The following is a 21,694-nucleotide window of genomic DNA, read 5'->3' as shown; positions in this document are numbered from 1 at the left end:
CAAATCCTGCTAAATCACATTGATTCCCTGTTCCCAAAAATCAAACTTCGAAGTTTTGATCTTATAATCTCATCACCCCCATTACGTCTGTTATGTGCTCCAGCTGAAGTCCAATCCCATTTCTTCTACTCTTTTACTCCACCTTTCCTTCCACACCGTTGTTAGCATTAGCTTGAGTAGTAATAGGATTCTTCCCTCTGAAGCCTCACTGCAAATGTTCAACATTGAATCTGGTTTAATGCTTCATTGCTGCATTAAGAGACTCCTGTGTTATTAATGCTGGCTTTCACTTCAGGCATTAAACTGAGATTCTGCATGCCTGATCAACTTGAAATTAAGTCTCTCATGACATTATTCAGCAGGTGAGAGAGAGTTTTCTGAGTGTCCACATGAATTTATTTTTATTTTACTGTTTGTTTGTGGAATCTTGCTGTGTTGCCTGTTTTTTTTGTGCAACAGTGATTATATTTAAAATTTATTGGATGAACTCTGGGACTTCGTGAGGATATGGAGGATATAGTATGCTTTTTTTAAATCTTGTGTTGGAAATGTCTCCAGTCATCCGGATTGTATTATTCACAATGTCCTTAGTTAACTTATGCTTCTTGCTTTCAAAGGCTTCTGAAAACCAATCACTGTAATTCAGTTAATGGACAAGGAATTCCATCGCATTGCTATTGGAATCAGTACTGATTGAACATGGATTCTACTTCCTTTATACAGTACCTTGGGACAGATTAATTAAAAGTCCTGAATGCAAATTGCAGTTATCTAGATCAGCTACGAACGAAGGGTAGTGACATATCTGACTCAACAGACATGCTTAACTATTAGTCACATACTGAGAAGTGCATATCTGATTTATAAAGTCATCCTCCTTTAAAAATAATGACAAGTTCATGATGTGTGCTATTATGTCAATTGACTAACTTATTCAGTGGAAGAAGTTGCGAGTGGTGACTAAAGCAATTGATGGTCAATTTATACTCCTACATCTTTTCCGTAAAGCAAACAGCATGTCATCTTTAGCCTCCCTGTTAATTTTCAAGCACTTTCTGGATTTGCACATTAATTGCCCATTAAGCTCATGACAGTAAATTAGAGTATATAATTAACATTATTACATGCTTAAAGGGAAGTTAATGACAATCAATCTCTGCCAATTCTCAGAAAGGAAACAAAAACTGTTGCATCTTATTTCTGTGTGTCAGGAATTTTATTTCTTCCTCCCCATTCTTTCTTTGTTTCTTATTCTTTTGTCAAACTTATTTCTTTCCCTTTCCTCATTTCTTTATCTCTCAATCCCACTCATTCAGAGATACACTATTAGTCCCATGTGTCTTCTTGCTTTGCTGTTCTGTTATCAGCCTGCATCTTGAGCAAGTTGTGCAGGAAGTGATTGACCTGAAAGATGCAGGGAAATAAAGATGTCAACCATCAAATACTCTTTATTTTTTAAAAATACAAGACAGCATCATTTTTTAATTTTCCAAGGTGGGGACTTATTCTGTTTACAGATAATTTAGCAATGCATGCAGTATTTTAGCTCATAGTTGTAGCTGATGGATGTATTCCATTTGAGAGTTTAAGATTGTGTAATTTATAACTCTAATTAGTAGTTTAGCTGTAGCTAAATAAAGTTAATATTTTCTTAAAAGGCAAGTATTATAATCCAGTTTTTTATTTGTGAAGATTTCACTAGACTAAAGTTGCCAAGGAATCCCATTGGTTCGGTTCTAAAGAACACTACTAAACAATTGTTCAAAAGTATGGGAACATAAATGCAATGTCTCTGTTTTAGGTTGTTCCATTTTATATTGTTCTGCATTAACAACACAGATGTAATGGACTGGCATTTGCCTTTAGCATACAGATTTCCATTGTTTTACCATGGTTTTGTGCTGGACTGACAGTGTTGCCTAACCCAGTTGGTGTCAGTTCGGAGCTGTCTCCTGCTCACCGTTTCTCTCTCCCACCATTTGTTCACAGCTTCTTCCATGCCCTTGCTCATAGCAAGGCAAAAAATCAAGTAGGTGGTAAGTAGAAAATGTTAGTGTATTTATTATCAATTATAAAATATATTTAATTCATGAACATAGAAATTTTTTATTCCTTTCTCAAATAGACGTGTTACACTTGCTACTTTCCAGTCTGATTGAACCTTTCCTTGAATGTATGGAATTTTGTAAAATTAATGCCATTGATTACTTCATTAGCTACCTCTTTCAAGACCCTGAATTGAGGTCCTTCTGGACCTAGCAACTTTGTCAACCCGAACAAATCTGTCAGTTAGTGAAGTGTCCCTTCCCTCATGCCAAATTTGCTAAATTCCTCTCTGCTTTTCACCACCTAACTTAGTGATTACTGGGGTTTTTTTGTTCATTTCCTCTATAATGAAGATAAGCAAAATATTTGTTCTTTTCATCCCCCATTTCTTTCTTATTTACTATTGGTTCTGCATTTTCACTCTCTCAAGAGCCAGCATCAATTTTGCCAACTCCTTTCCTTTTTAAATGCCTGGAGAAACTGTTGCTACCTTTTTTTTCATTCCTACCTGGCTTCCTCTCATACTCTATTAATTTCTTACTCCTGATAAGTCTTTCTATCATTCATTTTTGTGGAGTTGTATGTTTTTTCTCACATTTGTTGGTTTACCTACTTCTTAGTTAACCACAGCTGGTGGGTCCTCGCTGTAGGGTTTATCTTTATAGTTGGAATAAAGTCATTCTGAGTATTCTGAAATATCCCCTTAAATGTCTATCACTCGTCTCTATTGATCTATCCTATAGCTTGGAATGCCAGTTCGTTTCACCTGGCTCAACTTCCATGACCACATTGTTGGCTTTATTTAGGTTTAAAATACTAGTCTCAGACTAATTTCCTCCCTTTGAAGTGGAATTCAATCATATTGAAATTGCTGCTATCTTGGGCCTTAACACCATAAGACCATAAAAAATAAAAACAGAGGTAGATGGTTTGGCCCTTTGTCTGTTCCGCCATTCACTAAAATCATGGTGATCCGACATTCCTCACATCCACTTTCCCTGTCCCCCTTGATTCCCTTGATAATCAAGAATATTGTCTATCTCAGCCTTAAATACAAAAGGACTTTGCCCCATAGCTCACTATGGCAAGACGTTCCAAGGACACTCAACCCTCTAAGAGAAGGAATTCCTCCTCATCTCAATCTTAAATTGGCGCCGCTTTATTCTGAGACTATGTCCTCTCATTCTAGATCCTCCCATGAGGGGAAACTTCTCTCAATATTCACCCTGTCAAGCTCCTTAAGAATCCAGTATGTTTCGGTGAGATCACCTGTTACGTTCGGATACTACTCACTGGAGCTTAGAAAACTACTTAGTGCACATGCCATATGAAGAAAGGCTATGATCATCCTAATAAAGCTTCCATGAACTGCCTTCCATGAAATAATATTTCCTTAAATAAGGAGACCAGAATTGCTCTCAGTACTTCAGATGTGGTCTGACCTGCACCTTGTACAGTTGCAGTAAAACTTGCCTACTCAAATAATGCAACCCCCTTGAAATAAGGGCTAACATTCCATTATCCTTCCTGATTACCTTTTGCATCCATGCGCTATCTTTCTGTGTTTCATGCACAAGTACACCCAAGCTCCTGTGCATTATAGCTTTCTGCAGTTTTTACTGTCATATACCGCTCAATATTGTACATGCAGTCCTTGTATTCCTGAAGTCATGTCTTTGTAATAGCTATCAAATCTTATTTATTTACTGCAATGTGCACTATTAAGTTGTTAATTTTTGTTCTGATTGTCTATTTTATCTTTGTAATATCTAGTTTTGCTTGTTGATATAATCCTAGATTTATTTTCTCTCTCTGACTCTTTTTGCCATTTTTGTGATCCTCATTTTCCATATTGAAATTTTCCTGTCTTCCCTTCTCTGTACTCTTTATTATAGCTCATATTTCCATTTGATCCCTTGACCCCACAATTTAGTTTTAGATACTCACTACCTCCGTAGTTATACTGTCTGCAAGAATACTGGCCCCAATGTTGTATAGCCCCCAATTTCTGTAGTACTAGTGCCAGTGGCCTATGAGCTAAACCCCTCTTCTCCCACATGAATCTCTGAGCCACATATTCATCTTTCTAATTCATCTGCCAATTTGCTAGGCAAGTAATAATTTAGATGTTATAAGCCTTTGATGTTCTGCTTTTCAGTTTAGTGCCATGTAGGCCCTTTACCTTGTTATACCTAAGCCGTTGGTGCTTGCATGGACTTGACTACTGGATCCTCACCCTCACATTCAAATTGCTTTCTAGCTCTGTGCAAATGTCCTGAGTCCTGACAGCAGGCTGGCCACACAGATCTCTGGTCTCTTAACCTTTGCTGCAAAGAACAGTGTGAATCCTTCTCATTATACTGACACTCTGCAGTAAGTCATTGATTCAAGCAGGCAGGAAGTACCTCAGACCTTCCCGATAATGCAGAGGCTGACATTTCACCTCTCTGGATTCCCTTGCGTGTCTGACACACAGTCACACGTTCCCGTCCTTGACCAAATCAGCAGACCCCTGTCCTAAGTGGTGTAACTGCTTCTTGGAACAAAGAAGCCAAATAGCTTTATCCCTCCCACCTGAGTCGGATTGCTTGAAGTTCAGCTCATAAGCTCTGAGCAGAAGCTGCTCGAATTTCAAATCTGTTTGCCCAGGATCTCATAAGAAAGAGCTTCGACATGATGCAACCCTAACACATGTACTACCATCCCTAATGAGCTTTTATTATTTATTTATTTATATTGCCTTGTATATACTTTATTAATATTGCCACCAGTTTGTATACTATGTTTTCATTTCAGAATAAAGACCATAACGACTCAACAAGCAGCTAGCTCCTTTATATGTAGTGGAGAAACGATTCCTGATCCAATGAACCTACATTTGTATTGGGCTATGTATCTTGAGGTCATCACCTCACCCACTGCTCTTGGCAATGTTGACTGCATGTCTTGGGATCCTCCCCTTGTCCATTCTTCTTGTTATCACTTACTGCACAATTCAGAGTCTTCACTTCAGCTCTTTTTCTCAGTGATTTTAATTCTCTGTCTTGGGGACCTCACTTTCTTTGCCGCACTTGGTCAAGCTAACTGGCTGTTTCAGTATCCTTATCGACCCTTCTTGATGGAGCTGATTGTCTGTCTTGGGTTCCGCACCTTACCTGCTCCTTTTCAAATTTATTCATTTAAAAATATAAAATATATGTGGATGTAACTCCTAGAGAAGATGCAAAACTTGACCTGCTCTTGGGAAATAAGGCAGGGCAGGTGACTGAGGTGTCAGTGGGGGAGCACTTTGGGGCCAGCGACCATAATTCTATTAGTTTTAAAATAGTAATGGAAAAGGATAGACCAGATCTAAACATTGAAGTTCTAAATTGGAGGAAGGCCAATTTTGATGGTATTAGGCAAGAACTTTCAAAAGCTGATGGGGGCAGATGTTTGCAGGTAAAGGTACAGCTGGCAAATGGGAAGCCTTCAGGAATGAGATAACGAGAATCCAGAGAAAGTATATTCCTGTCAGGGTGAAAGGAAAAGGCTGGTAGGTGGAGGGAATGCTGGATGACTAAAGAAGTTGAGGATTTGGTTATGAAAAAGAAGGAAGCATATGTCAGGTATAGACAAGATAGATCGAGTCAATCCTTAGAAGAGTATAAAGGAAGTAGGAATATACTTAAGAGGAAATCAGGAGGGCAAAAGGGGGACAGGAGATAGCTTTGGCAAATAGAATTAAGGAGAATCCAAAGGGTTTTTACAAATACATTAAGGACAAAAGGGTAACGAGGGAGAGAATAGGGCCCCTCAACGATCAGCAAGGCGGCCTTTGTGTGGAGCTGCAGAAAATGGGGGAGATACTAAACAAGTATTTTGCATCAGTATTTACTGTGGAAAAAGATATGCAAGATATAGAATGTAGGGAAATAGATGGTGATACCGTGCAAAATGTCCATATTACAGAGGAGGAAGTGCTGAATGTCTTGAAATGCACAAAGGTGAATAAATCCCCAGGACCTGATCAGGTGTGCCTTGGAACTTTGTGGGAAGCCAGAGAAATGATTGCTGGGCCTCTTGCTGAGATATTTGTATCATCGATAGTCACAGGTGAGGCACCGGAAGACTGGAAGTTGGCAAACGTGGTGCCACTGTTTAAGAAGGGTTGTAAGGACAAGCCAGGGAGCTATAGACTGGTGAGCCTGACCTCGGTGGTGGGCAAGTTGTTGGAGGGAATCCTGAGGGACAGGATGTACATGTATTTGGAAAGGCAAGGACTGATTAGGGATGGTCAGCATGGCTTTGTATGTGGGAAATCATGTCTCACAAACTTGATTGAGGTTTTTGAAGAAGTAACAAAGAGGATTGATATGGGCTTCAGTAAGGCATTCGACCAGGTTCCCCATGGGAGACTGATTGGCAAGGTTAGATCTCATGGAATACAGGGAGAACTAGCCATTTGGATACAGAACTGCCTTAAAGATAGACAGAGGTTGGTGGTGGGAGGGTTGTTTTTCAGACTGGAGGCCTATGACCAGTGGAGTGCTGCAAGTATCGGTGTTGGGTCCTCTACTTTTTGTCATTTATATAAATGATTTGGATGGGAGCATAAGAGGTACAGTTAATAAGTTTGCAGATGACACCAAAATTGGAGGTGCAGTGGACAGCGAAGAAGGTTACCTCAGATTACAACGGGATCTTGACCAGATGGGCCAATGGGCTGTGAAGTGGCAGATGGAGTTTAATTCAGATAAATGCGAGCTGCTGCATTTTGGGAAAGCAAATCTTAGCAGGACTTATACACTTCATGGTAAGGTCCTAGGGAGTGTTGTTGAACCTTGGAGAGACCTTGGAGTGCAGGTTCATAGCTCCTTGAAAGTGGAGTCGCAGGCAGATAGGATAGTGAAGAAGGTGTTTGGTATGCTTTCCTTTATTGGTCAGAGTATTCAGTACATGTTTTGGGAGTTCATGTTGCAGCTGTACAGAACATTGGTTAGGCCACTGTTGGAATATTGCATACAGTTCTGGTCTCCTTCCTATCGGAAAGATGTTGTGAAACTTGAAAGGGTTCAGAAAAGACTTACAAGGATGTTGCCAGGGTTGGAGGATTTGAGCTGTAGGGAGAGGCTGAACAGGCTGGGGCTGTTTTCCCTGGAGTGTTGCAAGTTGAGGGGTGACCTTATAAATGGTTTACAAAATTATGAGGGGCATGGATAGGATAAATAGACAAAGTCTTTTCCCTGGGGTTGGGGTGTCCAGAACTAGAGGGCATAGGTTTAGGGTGAGAGGGGAAATATATTAAAGAGACCTAAGGGGCAACTTTTTCACACAGAGGGTGGTAGGGGTATGGAATGAGCTGCCAGAGGAAGTGGTGGAGGCTGGTACAATTGCAACATTTAAGAGGCATTTGGATGGGTACATGAATAGGAAGGGTTTGGAGGGATATGGGCCGGGTGCTGGCAGGTGGGACTAGATTGTGTTGGGATATCTGGTCAGCATGGACGGGTTGGACTGAAGGGTCTGTTTCCATGCTGTACATCTCTATAACTCTAAATCAAATTAGTAGATGCTGGAGATCCAAAACAAACAAATCAGAAATTGTTAGAGAAACTCAGCAGGTCTGTTAGTATCTGTGGAGACTAAAGTAGTTAACGTTTTGAGTTCTTCTGCAGAAAGACTTGAAAGCATTAACTCTGTTTTCTTTAATTCACTTATTGATGTTTAATTTAAAAAGCATTTTTCAAGGATGAAGTTACAATGTAAAGCGCAAAATTATTGTTAAAAGCTTATGTGCTCTTGTTGCATATCAAGAAATATCAGTTATTGTGCTACTAGGATTTCACCCCTTCATTTGCCAACTGACTGAATTGTTTCGCACAGAATTAAAATTTTTGTATCTGAAAAATGCTGCACAGTCCTGATGAGAATTGTTGGTATTCTGAAATTATTATTTATATACATTGAACACAGCATGACGTTTTCTACTTTACTTCAATCGCGCAACCTTTTTTTGTTCAATTTTCGACACTGGCTTCTCTTAAATTTTACTACTTCATACTATAGAGCTGTAACCACTGAATACAAGATTAAGAATGCTAAACCTTATCATCTTGCAATGTTGCAACTTGGCAAATGAAGGACTTGCATATCTGCAATCAAATCCAGTTTTGAGTGTTCCTTTCAACTGCACTGTTTGTTTTCCTCCTTGATTCTTCATATAGCATTTTGTTTGCTTTATAAACTGTTGTCAAAAAAATTGAGTTCAGATTTGAAGTCTGTGATGAGGAGAAATTGTTTGTCTTGGAATACCAATGGTGATAGGTGTCAGAATAGATCTCTTAAGTAGTAGTTATTTTTAAGATTTGTAGCAAGTTCGATTTGTGTGGAACTGTAGCAGTGACCATTTTTGACCAGGTACTCTGAAACAGTCAGTGGGAATTTCATCCAGTCGCATTAGTAGTGGTTGGAAAAAGTATAACTACAGGCCTGTTATCTTAAAAATCTTTGGCAGGAAAGTTTCAGTGCTTTTAAGGAAAAATACACTACCATGTTTTATTTCAAAGGAAATAAGTTAGATGCAACCAGCATAGATTTAAAAGGGATTAAATATCCTTGATAAATCTCAATTCTGTTGAGGCAGATGGGGAAATGCAGTGGATGTAATGTGCATGATTGACAAAATAAAATTTGAGATGACTAGAGAAAATTGAGGAATTAGGGAAGAATAGTATGCTGGATTTAAAAAGAAATTGAGTGTCATTAAGGGTTTTCCACCAAACAATGGAATTGTATATTATCATAGTATTTGGATCTGGGGCCACTTTCATGCAATGTACATAAGCCTAGAAAAATATTGCCCATGATCGCAAAATGAGAAGGATATACATTTCTTTTGGAGGTGGAGATTTTGAGATTGAGGAGTAAATTAAATCATGGATTAGTATTTGGTGTCAGTAATGGGAGGTATTGCATTGTGAAGAAAATATAATAGTAAGTATACTCGGAACGCAAATTGCTGTGGAAGGCCAAAAAGCATTATGGTCCAGGTTCAGAATTTTACCAGACTCACCTCATGTTGATGATGATTAAAGAAAGTTATAGAAGTTTAGTTTTTCATACAACAGATAACATCCATGCAGAGATTGGAATGATAATTATTGAAATGTTAATTTTGAAATGGAACAGTTTGTCTATAAGATAGTGTATATGCACAATTACAAATGAGACATTGTACTAAATGAATGGTGAAAATCAAATATCTTATGTACAAAATTAAATATGATTGACCGAGAACATGGGAAGATTAAACAGTTGGAAAACAATTTTGTTTCCAAGAATGATACCTGGACGTCAGGGGTTAGGTTGCGAGGAGAGATTATACAAATTTGGCCTATTTTCTCTAGAATTTAGAAGGTTGAGGGATGATCTGATCGAACTCTTCAAAATATTTATAGGAAAAAATCAAGTAGACAAACAGCTTCCACTAGTTGGAGATTCTCGAACTAGAGGATGTTGAGAATTGGGGCCAGACTGTTCAGGTGAGATATTAGCAAGCACGTCTACGCATAAGGGAGCTCGATATTTGGAACTCTCTTCCACAAACAGTAGTGGATGCTGTATTAGTTGTTAGTTTTAAATCTCAGATAGGTAAATGTTTGTTCAGCAAAGATATTAAGGTTTATGAGCCAAAGATAGTTATATGGAGGTAGGCCATAGATCTGCAATGATCTCATTGAATGGTGAAACAGTTTTGAAAAGTTGAATAACCTACTGCTGTTCCTATGTTCCTAATTATTAGGTTAACAATTAAAGTTAAAACTGTGTCAGCCTTCAAGATACGATTGGATCTGTGGTTGAAGGAAAATAGTTTAAAAGGAAATAAGAACAGTGGTATTAATCATTTTCATTACACCGAACCACTGTGCATTGCTTAGACCAAATGGACTGATTGTTGCAACTTCAGTGTATTTATCAAAAAAGTAGCTTGTAACTAAATGGAAGAGAATAATATTCATTTCCCTCCTATTTTGGAGAATTACTGAATGACTTGCTGTCAATGCCATTAGGGCCATTCACAAGGTGGACTGTGACATTTCATCCTCCAGCTTCTGATATTTTGCAATGTTTCCCACTACATTATAGTTGAGATTGACAATTCAGCAACAGGTGTATCTGTCCTCCATTCTGTTTGTCTAATGCACAGCTCCTCCAATACACTGTTGCCACTTGCTTTTACTAACCTGCTGGTAAATAACATCTACTTCAAATTGTTATACTGACTTGAATAGATATGTCAGACAATTGCACACTTTGACCTTTTGTTTTGTGGAGAATAAGACCACAACATTCATATTAGTTCCCATGTGTGGTTTCCCTCAAAAGATGGGAATGGGCTATTATCTTAAAATGCTGCATTATTTGTACTGATGATGAATTACAGAACTTTGAGCTTACGATGAAGGAACATTTGAATCTATGCAACTCTAAATAGGGAGACACTTCGGCAAATTAGTAGCATTTGTGACCTAGTTCCATTAGCTGTCAATGATGGAGATAATTATGCTAGAAATTGTTTGTGAAATAATCTTAGTGCATTGCTGCAATGAATTCTGGCAATAATTAAAATTGTATAGTTGATGGAGTGGCTCTTGAGTGCCAAATACACTGACACAGTGGATTCATTTACTCAAAATATTGTCTTATGTTAGGGATACAATTTTCCAGACCAGTGATGATTGTTTCATTGCACTTATGACTGCACCCTTGCAGATGAGTGAAAGGTTTGGTGCTTCAAGAGGTGAATTGCTCATCATCGGGCCTTTTGTTAGCAATGATTATTGCCATTTTGGTGTCATGAATATTAAATGGTACTTATCAGGAAAACTTGGAAGATGGAAGGTTGTACACTTAACAGGAAGAATAAACAAGCTGAATATTATTAAAATGGAACAGGACTGCAGAAAGATACAGCACAGAGGAATTTGGGATCCTTGCCATAAAACAATTGAGAAGACAAATGGATTGTTAGTCTACATTTCAAAGGGAATGGAATGTAAAAAAAGGAATCCTTACTAAAACTATGCAAGGCAAAAGTTGAACTACGTGTGGAAGTTTGGTCCCCAGGTGGAATGATAAGTGGTCCAGGTAACTTTCTCTAGATTGATCCTGGATATGGAGGGATTTTCGTTTGGGCAGTTTGAGTAGGTTGGGCATGTACTGACTAGAATTTAGAAGAAGGAAAGATGATCTTTTTGAAAGGATTCTTAGGGGACTCGGCAGAGTAAATGCAGGGAGGTTGTTCCCTTACTTGGGAGAATCTAGGACCAGAGGGCATAATGTCATAATCAAAATAAGGAGTTTCTCAGTTAGGACAGAGGTGAGGATGGACTTCTTCTGAGGATAGGGAATTTGTCAAATTCTTTACCTGACAGGACTGTCGAGATGGTGCTTTTAATTCTATTCAAGGCTATGATAAACATTTTTAGTCAGCAAGGGAATTCACAGTTATGGGAGAAGGCAGTACAGTGAAGTTGAATGTTGTCAGATCAGCGATGATCGCTTTGAATGGCAGAGCAGCCTCAATGGGCCAAATGGTTGACGTCAGCATCTACATCTTGTGGTCTTATAATCTCGGGGATACTGTCCAGGTTTGCTGGCATAGATTTCATTGTCAAATAGTCTGAAAGGTCAGAGCACTTTAGGGAATATTTCTGGACATCCGCACCAATCGACCCCACTGCCCTGTGGCCCAACATTTCAATACCGACTCCCACTCTACCGAGGACATGCAGGTCCTGCGCCTCCTCCACCGCCACTCCCTCACCACCCGACGCCTGGAGGAAGAACGCCTCATCTTCCGCCTCAGGACACGAGTCCCAGGGCATCAATGTGGACCCCCCCCCACCTTACCCCAATTCCAAACTTCCAGCTCAGCACCGCCCTCCTGACCTGTCCTACCTGCCAGTCTTCCTTCCCACCTATCCGTTCCACCCTCCTCTCTGGCCTATCACTTTTCTCCTCAACTCCATCCACCTATTGTACTCTTGGCTACCTTCTCCCCAGCCCCACCCCCCTCCCATTTATCTCTCCACCCCGCAGGCTCCCTGCCTTCATTCCTGATGAAGGGCTTTTGCCCAAAATGTTGATTTTCCTGCTCCTCAGATGCTGCCTGACCTGCTGTGCTTTCTCTGCACCATTCTAATCAAGATTAAAATTGGCATACATTCCCTGCTCCATGACAGAGTAGAAATTTGGCTTTACTGATTGCCCTAGTTAAGAAAGAAAAGGGTTCCTCTATGTTGGATGTCTTGGTATTGTATCCAACATTACCTCAGTGTCACACTTTATTCACATTCTTGCACCCATGTCTGGATCAAAGCTATATCCAACATGGAACTGCACAGTATTGGTAGAACCTAAAATGAGCAAGTTACTGGTGTTGTTTATCATTTCTTTACTCTTTTAATAATTATCAGGGACTGTTGTGGTGCAGTGGTAGTGCCCCTACTCCTGAAGTAAGAGACGCATGCTTCTAGAATAGCTTCCCCAGCAAGGCATTCATTCTCATGCACAGAGATCCAGAATTACAAATTGGATGTCATCTCAGAATCTTGAGTGTCATATTAGGGTGAAGCAACTTGTCAGGGCATTTGCCTGCTTGCTTTCAGGATGGCACCATTGTGAAGAGATCTAATAGAGTTAACCTTTTCTACGTAGTTTATACACAGTTATTCAAGTTAACATCCAATTATGTGTCAGGTATCAATTTCTAAATTGAAAATGTTATTTTAAAATGACAGCATTTATATTCTAAATATTGAAACAAACAGTATTTTTTGGAAAGGTCCCAAAAAATCATGTTTCTAACTATGACCTGCAGAATGAAATGTAACATGTTTTATTTGTTTTTTGTTTTAGTTTCCTTGTGCACAAAGGTGAAGAAACCAAGTGCTGGGAATAGACGTCTTTCCATTTTGGGCTGTCAGTTTCAGTTCTTTCCAGATAGCGATAGGTTCTTCCAGCCTCCGAAAAGCAGGCCATATTGCATCGGGGAGTTGATGGCTAAAGTTCTTACTGCTAGGCTATTTATCCAGAGACCCTGGTAATGTTCTGGGTCTCAGTTTCAAATCCTGCCATGAAATCAATAAATGTTTGGAATTAGGAGGCTAATGATGATCATGAGTTGTCATGAGTTGATTGTCTGGAAAAGCCCATCTGGTTCACTAATGTCCTTTAGGAAAAAAAAGTCCTGTCCTTGCCTGGTCTGGCCTGGATGTGACTTCAGACTCTCAACAATGTGGTTATGTTTAACTGCCATTTGGGCAGTTAGGAATGGGTAATAAATTCTGGCCTGGCCAGTGATGACCATATCCCATGAATGAATGGAAAAAAATAACTTTTCCTTTCTCCCACATTAAATGAGTACTGTTCTTGGACTGATATTTGGATTCTACTTTTGCTCGACAAGTTGAAACACTGTTAACGTCGTCTGACTCAAATTCCATAGAGTCAGCAGAAAGGAGGCTCATATCTCATCAAACAATTGTGATGATAGTGAAATAGTGTTGCAAAGAAGGAAGACTACTTTTTGATCAACTATAATTGCCTTGTTCCTCCCTTGCTGCTTTTTTCATCAATACTTTATACTGAGACGTCAGAGAGAAGTGCTAAGCAGAAGCCAGGCTCTGTTACTCTACCTGCATCAACTATATAAATGTAGGGAAATTATGATGTTAAAAACGTTACATAAATGCAAGTGTTTGAACTCAAGCTCTTGTACATGCTGATATACTTTACATTGCATCTTTAAAGTATGCTCATAATTGCTGTTTTCTGCCCACTCTCTTGTCCTCTGGGATTCAACTTATCCATTATTGGAAACAGTGTTTCCCTACCTATTTTAAAAACCGTCATGATTTTCAGCATTTCTTGACCTTCTCTAAGGTGAGCAACCCTAGCTTCTCCAACCTATCTTTGTTGAGAAAGTCTCTCACTCCTGGAATTATTCTTGCAAACCTTTTGTGCGTCCTCCAAAGTTTCCATATCTTCTCTAAAGATCAGTGCCCAGAATTGAACACTACTCTAGTTGAGCCTGAACCAGTGTTCAATAATGGTTCAACATTACTTACATATGTTTGTATTCTGTGCTGTTATTTGTAAATCTTCCCATCTCATATGCCTTTGAAACATTTTCTCCACCTACCCTGCCATCTTCAATGATTTGTCCTAGTTTCTGCACTGCATTGAGAATTGTGCACTTTGTTTTACATTGTTCCTCCTTGTCCTTCCTATCAATATGTATTACTTCACAGTTGTCTGCATTAAATTTAATCGACCATATACCCTCCTAACTACATTCTCTTTTAGCCTGCCCCTGTCCTTCTGTTCAGTTCATAATCCTTTCAAGTTTTGTATCACTGTTTGTTTAAACTGCAAACGTTCTCTGAATAATCCTTCCAACACTATCCAGGCAATGTGCCTTAAACCTACCCGAGGAGCAACTATTCTGTCTGTGGATCTGAAACTGAATCAGTGACTGAGTACTGGCATACCGACGTGGAATTAAGTGCAAACCACACTCCTAAACTTCACTATTTTCTTTGGACAGTTAGATCCTATTTGAATTCAAATTTAAATATCAACAATCTTAATTGATGTACTTCAATTATCATTTTGATGTGCAATGAAAAAGTCTTTGTTTTGCAATCTAGTTTATGATTTGATTTTTAAACTGGTAGGTTTGGAAATGTTGTTAGATTGTTTAAAGAATTACTTTTTGAATGTTAAACTGACATATTGACTATGCCAGTAATTCATCAGGAGAAAGCATTGCCAACATCGTTTTTTTTTATCTTTTAGCTGTGCTTGTGCAATACTGAAGGTTATGATTGAAGAACTTTGAATTTAAGCATTTCTTTTTCAAATGTTTGTAATCTGTACTGAGAAAAGTGCATTCTGAATTGGAAATGTTTGAAGTTTACGTTTTCTTAATTACCACACGACAGTAGTAATCACTGTTAAATCTGAACTTCACTTTGCTTGTGTTGCAGAAACTGGTCCTGTCATGGCATATAGCCCAAGACCTCATCAACGTGATGAGGATTTTGAAGGTGCCCCTTGGAATTGTAACAGCTGCACCTTTCTGAACCATCCAGCACTGAATCGCTGTGAACAGTGTGAAATGCCGAGGTACACCTGAACTGGAGTGGGCTTGCATTTGCCAACGAGCAGGATCCTGCACCTTTAGGGGCCGCAATGGGACTGAACATGTGTAAACCATTTGTCAGGCCTTAGTGAAGATGCCAATTCAAATCTGCTGCATATTGAAAGTCAGCTAAATTCACAATGCAATCATAGCTGTCTACATCACAGTAGGAATGCTAAACTGTAATCAGCATCTCGTCACAGTGATGTTTCATTATGTAATGCACTCAGTAAACATTCAGCTGCCCATGAAGATGGTCTTCAGTGAAGCTGACCACAGTTAGCCCTTCAAGGTCTGTGGATCATAAGTTGGGATGATGTTTTGTTACCCTACCTTTGTAGGGTATCTATCCACAGGATGAAATTGGTTGCCTAAATGAAAGTCTATCTGCAAAAAATGATGTAAATCATGAAGGATTCTGGTTGCTTTCAGTTGAGGTGGATTGTCCCTTGTGCTGCATCTGTTAACTGTTGGCATATTTACTCAGTCTTACAGGCAAAAGGGACTGCCGTGACACTACATTAGGGTAAAAGACTTGAGTTACTAGTAATTGCTGCTTACTTCAGGGTAAATGCAATCTTTACACAAATCAATTATATATTAAATTTATGAGACTGTCACAATGGACAGATGATGAGGTATTGCCTTTTGTGTGTTCTAAAATTACAATCATAATCAACAATCCCTTTTGCTTGTACTGTGTCCTTTGAACTACATCACTGACACTGGTTAATAATTGAGTCTTTGCAGATCAGAACAATGCTGCATGCTCTTATTAGGGAGATGATTTTAGGCTGTGGGCCTGTTCATTTGATTTTAAAAGTCATGTGTGCCCATGTGTGCTTTTTAATTTCTTTTTTAACAAAGCTTCCTCTAGCCCTTGCTCTGTAACTGTACAGCAAACCTATGCCAAAGGCTAGTATTCCACAATATGCTCAAGACTCACCCACCCTTTTTTGTGAGGATTTGTTCTGCTACTTAAGCAATTCCTGAGCTTCCACTCTATAAAGAAATCATCTTGTTTACAGCACAGAAGATATGTTTTGTATGCCTTCTTCCCCATGCAGCTGCATTTAGTAATCAATAGCTCTTTAATAAGAGTGAGTTTGCACATCACTAAGAAACCAGCCTGTAATAAAATTTGCTAAATGCAGCCTGAAAATAAATGGTCGCACACTGCAAATGTAAAAGAGAACTGTTGGAACTTTGTTTCATTCGCAAAAGAATGAAACTTGCTGGACCCACAAATCAAAGTTCATTATGAACTTGCTGGTACTTGTATGCATACAATGTTAAACTGTATTATTAAAGGTGATGTTTAGTTTCAATGCTTCAGGTTGCTATAACTATAATAAAGTACTTGTTCTTTGTGAAATCACACTTTGTTGGGTCTGGACAGCTGAATGAGAAAATTTGTGAGTGAATTGGATGTTTGTGTTCCTACACATGAGGCGCCTATCTTTCTTTGTATGGTCTGCTCTCTACAATTGAAATAATTGTTTAATGTATGATCTTGTCTGAAGTTTTAGCTGGAGGCAAAAATGTGCAAAGGCAATAAAGAGTGCATGTATGGTACATATATGAACATTCTGGTGGCCACAATATTTTACAAATAAAATCACTAAGTGAAGAGAAAATAACTTACTTGGTTTTACTTGGAAAGCAGTGAAAGCATTAAACGTTTATTTTTAGTTTATTTCAAAGTCATTTGTTCCAGTCTACCTGAAGCAACAAATGAAAATATTTTATAAAGTTTATTCATTTCTAATGTTGGTTTGATATGGTGGAAAACTTCAAACCTCATCATTGCTTTTTAAAATGCAGGTACTATAAAAGTTGATATGTGATTAACAATTTTCAGTATTGTAGGTTAATACGTTGCTTTTCCAAGAAGTTATCTATGTTGTGGAAATGTGGGAAATTAGGATGAAGAACTGTACATGAATAATACGAGTAGGCATGGGCTTTTGCAAGTAAAGAAGAAACTTAGGTCTGATATCTGAAGTCTTCAGAAATACTGATCAAGAAGTGGAATGCAGATTGAGTACTTCCCCAAAACTCCTTGTTTTCCCTTCAGTAATCAAATCAATCTCAAGATTTTATCTGGAATAACTGTGACTTCCATCATCTTAGGAAAGTAACCTGCTAGATTTTTAATGATGCCCAATTCATCATCTTGCAATATGATAGTATCCAGCCTTAAGTCACTAGAGTCAATATTTGCAGCAAAGGGTTTAATGAAATCAAGGATGGACAACACCTGGTTCTTTGTTAGAATTGTTTTCAGCTTCACAAAAGTTGCCTGGCACTCAGTTGACCATTTTGCATGTTTTTCAACAAATTTGTTTTGGTCACATATATTGTGCTGAGATTTGGCACAGATATTCAGTAGAATCCGCACATTGACAAAAAATCTTATGTTTCCCATTCAGCCTCGACTTTGACTATCCATGGCAGCATATGCTTTTGCCCTAAGATGTGTCCTAGTTCAGTTCCTGTGCTTTTGTGAATTCATTCCTGGCAAGTTTTATTACCAGGTCAGCTAACTGTAACTGTTGGAATAAAGGTTCCAGTTGTGTTACGTGTTCTTCTGAGGTGTTGTTAGATATCAATACATTATTCAAGTAAACCTTGCCCCTCCGTGACTCCCTCATCAGGTCCACCCCCCCACCAACCCAACCTCCACTCCTGGCACCTTCCCCTGCAACCGCAAGAAATGCAAAATTTGCGCCCACACCTCCCCCCTTACTTCCCTCCAAGGCCTCAAGGGATCCTTCCACATCCGCCACAAATTCACCTGCACCTCCACACACATTATTTACTGCATCCGCTGCACCCGATGTGGCCTCCTCTATATTGGGGAGACAGGCCGCCTACTTGCGGAACGTTTCAGAGAACACCTCTGGGACACCCGGACCAACTAACCCAACCACCCCGTGACTCAACACTTCAACTCCCTCTCCCACTCCACCAAGGACATGCAGGTCCTTGGACTCCTCCATCGCCAGACCAAAAGCAACACGACGGCTGGAGGAAGAACACCTCATCTTCCGCTTAGGAACCCTCCAACCACAAGGGATGAACCTGTCAGGCAGGAAAGAAATGGTCGTGTGAGGGAACCTTGGTTGACGAGGGAGGCTGACTGTCTTGTAAAGAGGAAGAAGGAGGCTTACGTAAGGTTGAGGAAACAGGGTTCAGACAGAGCAGTGGAGGGATACAGGATGGCCAGAAGGGACCTGAAGAAAGGGATTAGGAGAGCTAAGAGAGGGCATGAAAAATCTTTGGCGGATAGGATCAAGGATAACCCAAGGGCATTTTATGCGTATGTGAGAAACATGAGAATACGAGAACGAGGGTAGGTCCGATCAAGGACAGTAGTGGGAGACTGTGTATTGAGTCGGAAGAGATAGAATGAGTACTCTTCTTCAGTAATTACGAATGAGAGGGACCGTATTGTTGAAAAGGAGAGTGTGAAACGGACTGGTAAGCTAGAGGAGATACTTGTTAAGAAGGAAGATGTGTTGGACATTTTGAACAACTTGAGGATAGACAAGTCCCCCGGGCCTGACGGGATATATCCTAGGATTATGTGGGAAGCAAGAGAGGAAATTGCAGTACTGTTGGCAATGATCTTTTCGTCTTCACTGTCAATGGGGGTGGTACCAGGGGACTGGAGAGTGGCGAATGTTGTGCCCCTGTTCAAAAAAGGGAATAGGGATAACCCTGGGAATTACAGGCCAGTTAGTCTTACTTCGGTGGTAGGCAAAGTAATGGAAAGGGTACTGAGGGATAGGATTTATGAGTATCTGAAAAGACACTGCTTGATTAGGGACAGCCAGCACAGATTTGTGAAGGGTAGGTCTTGCCTTGCAAGTCTTATTGAATTCTTTTGAGGAGGTGACCAAGCATGTGGATGAGGGTAGAGCAGTGGATGTAGTATACATGGATTTTAGTAAGGCATTTGATAAGGTTCCCCATGGTAGGCTTATGCGGAAAGTCAGGAGGCATGGGATAGAGGGAAATTTGGCCAATTGGATAGAAAACTGGCTAACCGGTCGAAGTCAGAGAGTGGTGGTAGATGGCAAATATTCAGCCTGGAGCCCAGTTACAAGTGGAGTTCCGCAGGGATCAGTTCTGGGTCCTCTGCTGTTTGTAATTTTTATTAATGACTTGGATGAGGGAGTTGAAGGGTGGGTCAGTAAATTTGCAGATGATACGAAGATTGGTGGAGTTGTGGATAGTGAGGAGAGCTGTTGTCGGCTGCAAAGAGACTTAGATATGATGCAGAGCTGGGCTGAGGAGTGGCAGATGGAGTTCAACCCTGCCAAGTGTGAGGTTGTCCATTTTGGAAAGACAAATAAGAATGCGGAATACAGGGTTAACGGTAGGGTTCTTAGTGAGGTGGAGGAACAGAGGGATCTTGGGGTCTATGTTCATAGATCTTTGAAAGTTGCCACTCGGGTGGATAGAGCTTGTAAGAAGGCCTATGGTGTATTAGTGTTCATTGGCAGAGGGATTGAATTCAAGAGTCGTGAAGTGATGTTGCAACTGTACAGGACTTTGGTTAGGCCACATTTGGAGTACTGTGTGCAGTTCTGGTCGCCTCACTTTAGGAAAGATGTGGAAGCTTTGGAGAGGGTGCAGAGAAGATTTACCAGGATGTTGCCTGGAATGGAGAATAGGTCGTAAGAGGATAGGTTGAGAGTGCTAGGCCTTTTCTTGTTGGAACAGCGAAGGATGAGGGGTGACTTGATAGAGGTTTATAAGATGATCAGAGGAATAGATAGAGTAGACAGTCAGAAACTTTTTCCCCGGGTGCAACAGAGTGTTACAAGGGGACATAAATTTAAGGTGAAGGGTGGAAGGTATAGGGGAGATGTCAGGGGTGGGTTCTTTACCCAGAGAGTGGTGGGGGCATGGAATGCGCTGCCTGTGGGAGTGGTAGAGTCAGAATCTTTGGTGACCTTTAAGCGGCAATTGGATAGGTACATGGATGGGTGCTTAAGCTAGGACAAATGTTCGGCACAACATCGTGGGCCGAAGGGCCTGTTCTGTGCTGTATTGTTCTATGTTCTATGAACTCAGATTTCTCCAGTTTCCTCATTTCTCCTCCCCCACCTTGTCTCAGTCAAATCCCTCGAACTCAGCACCGCCTTCCTAACCTGCAATCTTCTTCCTGACCTCTCCGCCCCCACCCCCACTCCGGCCTATCACCCTCACCTTGACCTCCTTCCAACTATCGCATTTCCAACGCCCCTCCCCCAAGTCCCTCCTCCCTACCTTTTATCTTAGCCTGCTGGACAAACTTTCCTCATTCTTGAAGAAGGGCTCATGCCCGAAACTTCGATTCTTCTGCTCCTTGGATGCTGCCTGACCTGCTGCGCTTTTCCAGCAACACATTATCAGCTCTGATCTACAGCATCTGCAGTCCTCACTTTCTCCTCTGATATGTTATTTCTGCCTTTTTCCTGTAACCCTTAATCCTCTTATTAATCACAAATCAATCACTGTCTTAAATACTCTAAATGACTTGGCCTTGATAGTCCTCTGCAGCAATGAGTTCCACAGATTAACCAACTCTCTGGCTGAAGAAATTCATCCTTGTCTTAGTTCTAATAGGTCATCCTTTCACTTGATGAGGCTGTTCCCTCAGGTCCTAGTCTCTCCTACTAGTGGAAACATCTATGCATTATGCTAAGCTGACCTTTCAGTATTCTGTAAGTTTCAATAAGATTGTACACCCATTCTTCTAAACTCCATCAAATACAAAGCCAGCGTGCTCAACTACTCATCATGTGACAAGCTCTTCTTCCCCAGAATCATACCTTCCTTTAGATATAGGGCCCAAAACTGCTTTCAGTATTCCAAATGTGATCTAACCAAAACCTTTGTACAGCCTCAGCAGTGCATCCCTGCTCTTGCAGCCCTCTTGAAATGAATGCTAATACTGCATTTGCCTTACTAACTGCCAACTGAACCTGCAGTTGAGAAAGTCCTGAACTAGGACTCAATACCTCAAAAATAGGGAATGCTGGATGACTAAAGAACTTGAGTGTTTGGTTAAGAAAAAGAAGGAAGCAGATGAAAGGTATAGTTAGGATAGATTGAGTGAATCCTTAGAAGAGTATCGAGTAAGCAGGAGTATACTTAAGAGGGAAATCAGGAGGGCAAAAAGGGGATATGAGCAAGCTTTGGCAAATAGAGTTAAGGAGAATCCAAAGAATTTTTACAAATACATTAAGGACAAAAGGGTAACTAGGGAGAGAATAGCGCACCTCAAAGATCAGCAAGGCGGCCATAATGTGAATCCGCAGAAAATGGGGGAGATACTAAACGAGTATTTTGTATCAGTCTTTACTGTGGAAAAGGATATAGAAGATGTAGACTGTAGGGAAATAGATGGTGACACCTTGCAGGATGTCTATATAACAGAGGAGAAAGTGCTGAATGTCTTGAAAT

General features: G+C 40.1%; 1 protein-coding gene across 3 annotated transcripts in view; it reads left to right on the top strand.

The window, feature by feature from the left end:
• The window catches only part of tab3 (TGF-beta activated kinase 1 (MAP3K7) binding protein 3), a 133,845-nt gene extending 117,230 nt beyond the window's left edge, over positions 1-16,615 (top strand). For all 3 annotated transcript variants that reach the window (XM_043700739.2, XM_043700741.2, XM_043700740.2), the window contains one exon: positions 15,081-16,615. In XM_043700739.2, coding sequence (XP_043556674.1) covers positions 15,081-15,229 — 149 coding nt within the window. In that variant the 3' untranslated portion in view covers positions 15,230-16,615. The remainder of the gene's footprint in view (positions 1-15,080) is intronic.
• Positions 16,616-21,694: the final 5,079 nt, after the last annotated feature.

This window comes from Chiloscyllium plagiosum, unplaced genomic scaffold, assembly GCF_037043375.1.
Source record: "Chiloscyllium plagiosum isolate Xiang-an unplaced genomic scaffold, Cpla_swu_hap1 HiC_scaffold_12, whole genome shotgun sequence".
Classification (NCBI taxonomy): domain Eukaryota; kingdom Metazoa; phylum Chordata; class Chondrichthyes; order Orectolobiformes; family Hemiscylliidae; genus Chiloscyllium; species Chiloscyllium plagiosum.
The sequence above is the reverse complement of the archived record's forward strand: the minus strand, read 5'-3'. Positions and strand labels throughout refer to the sequence as shown.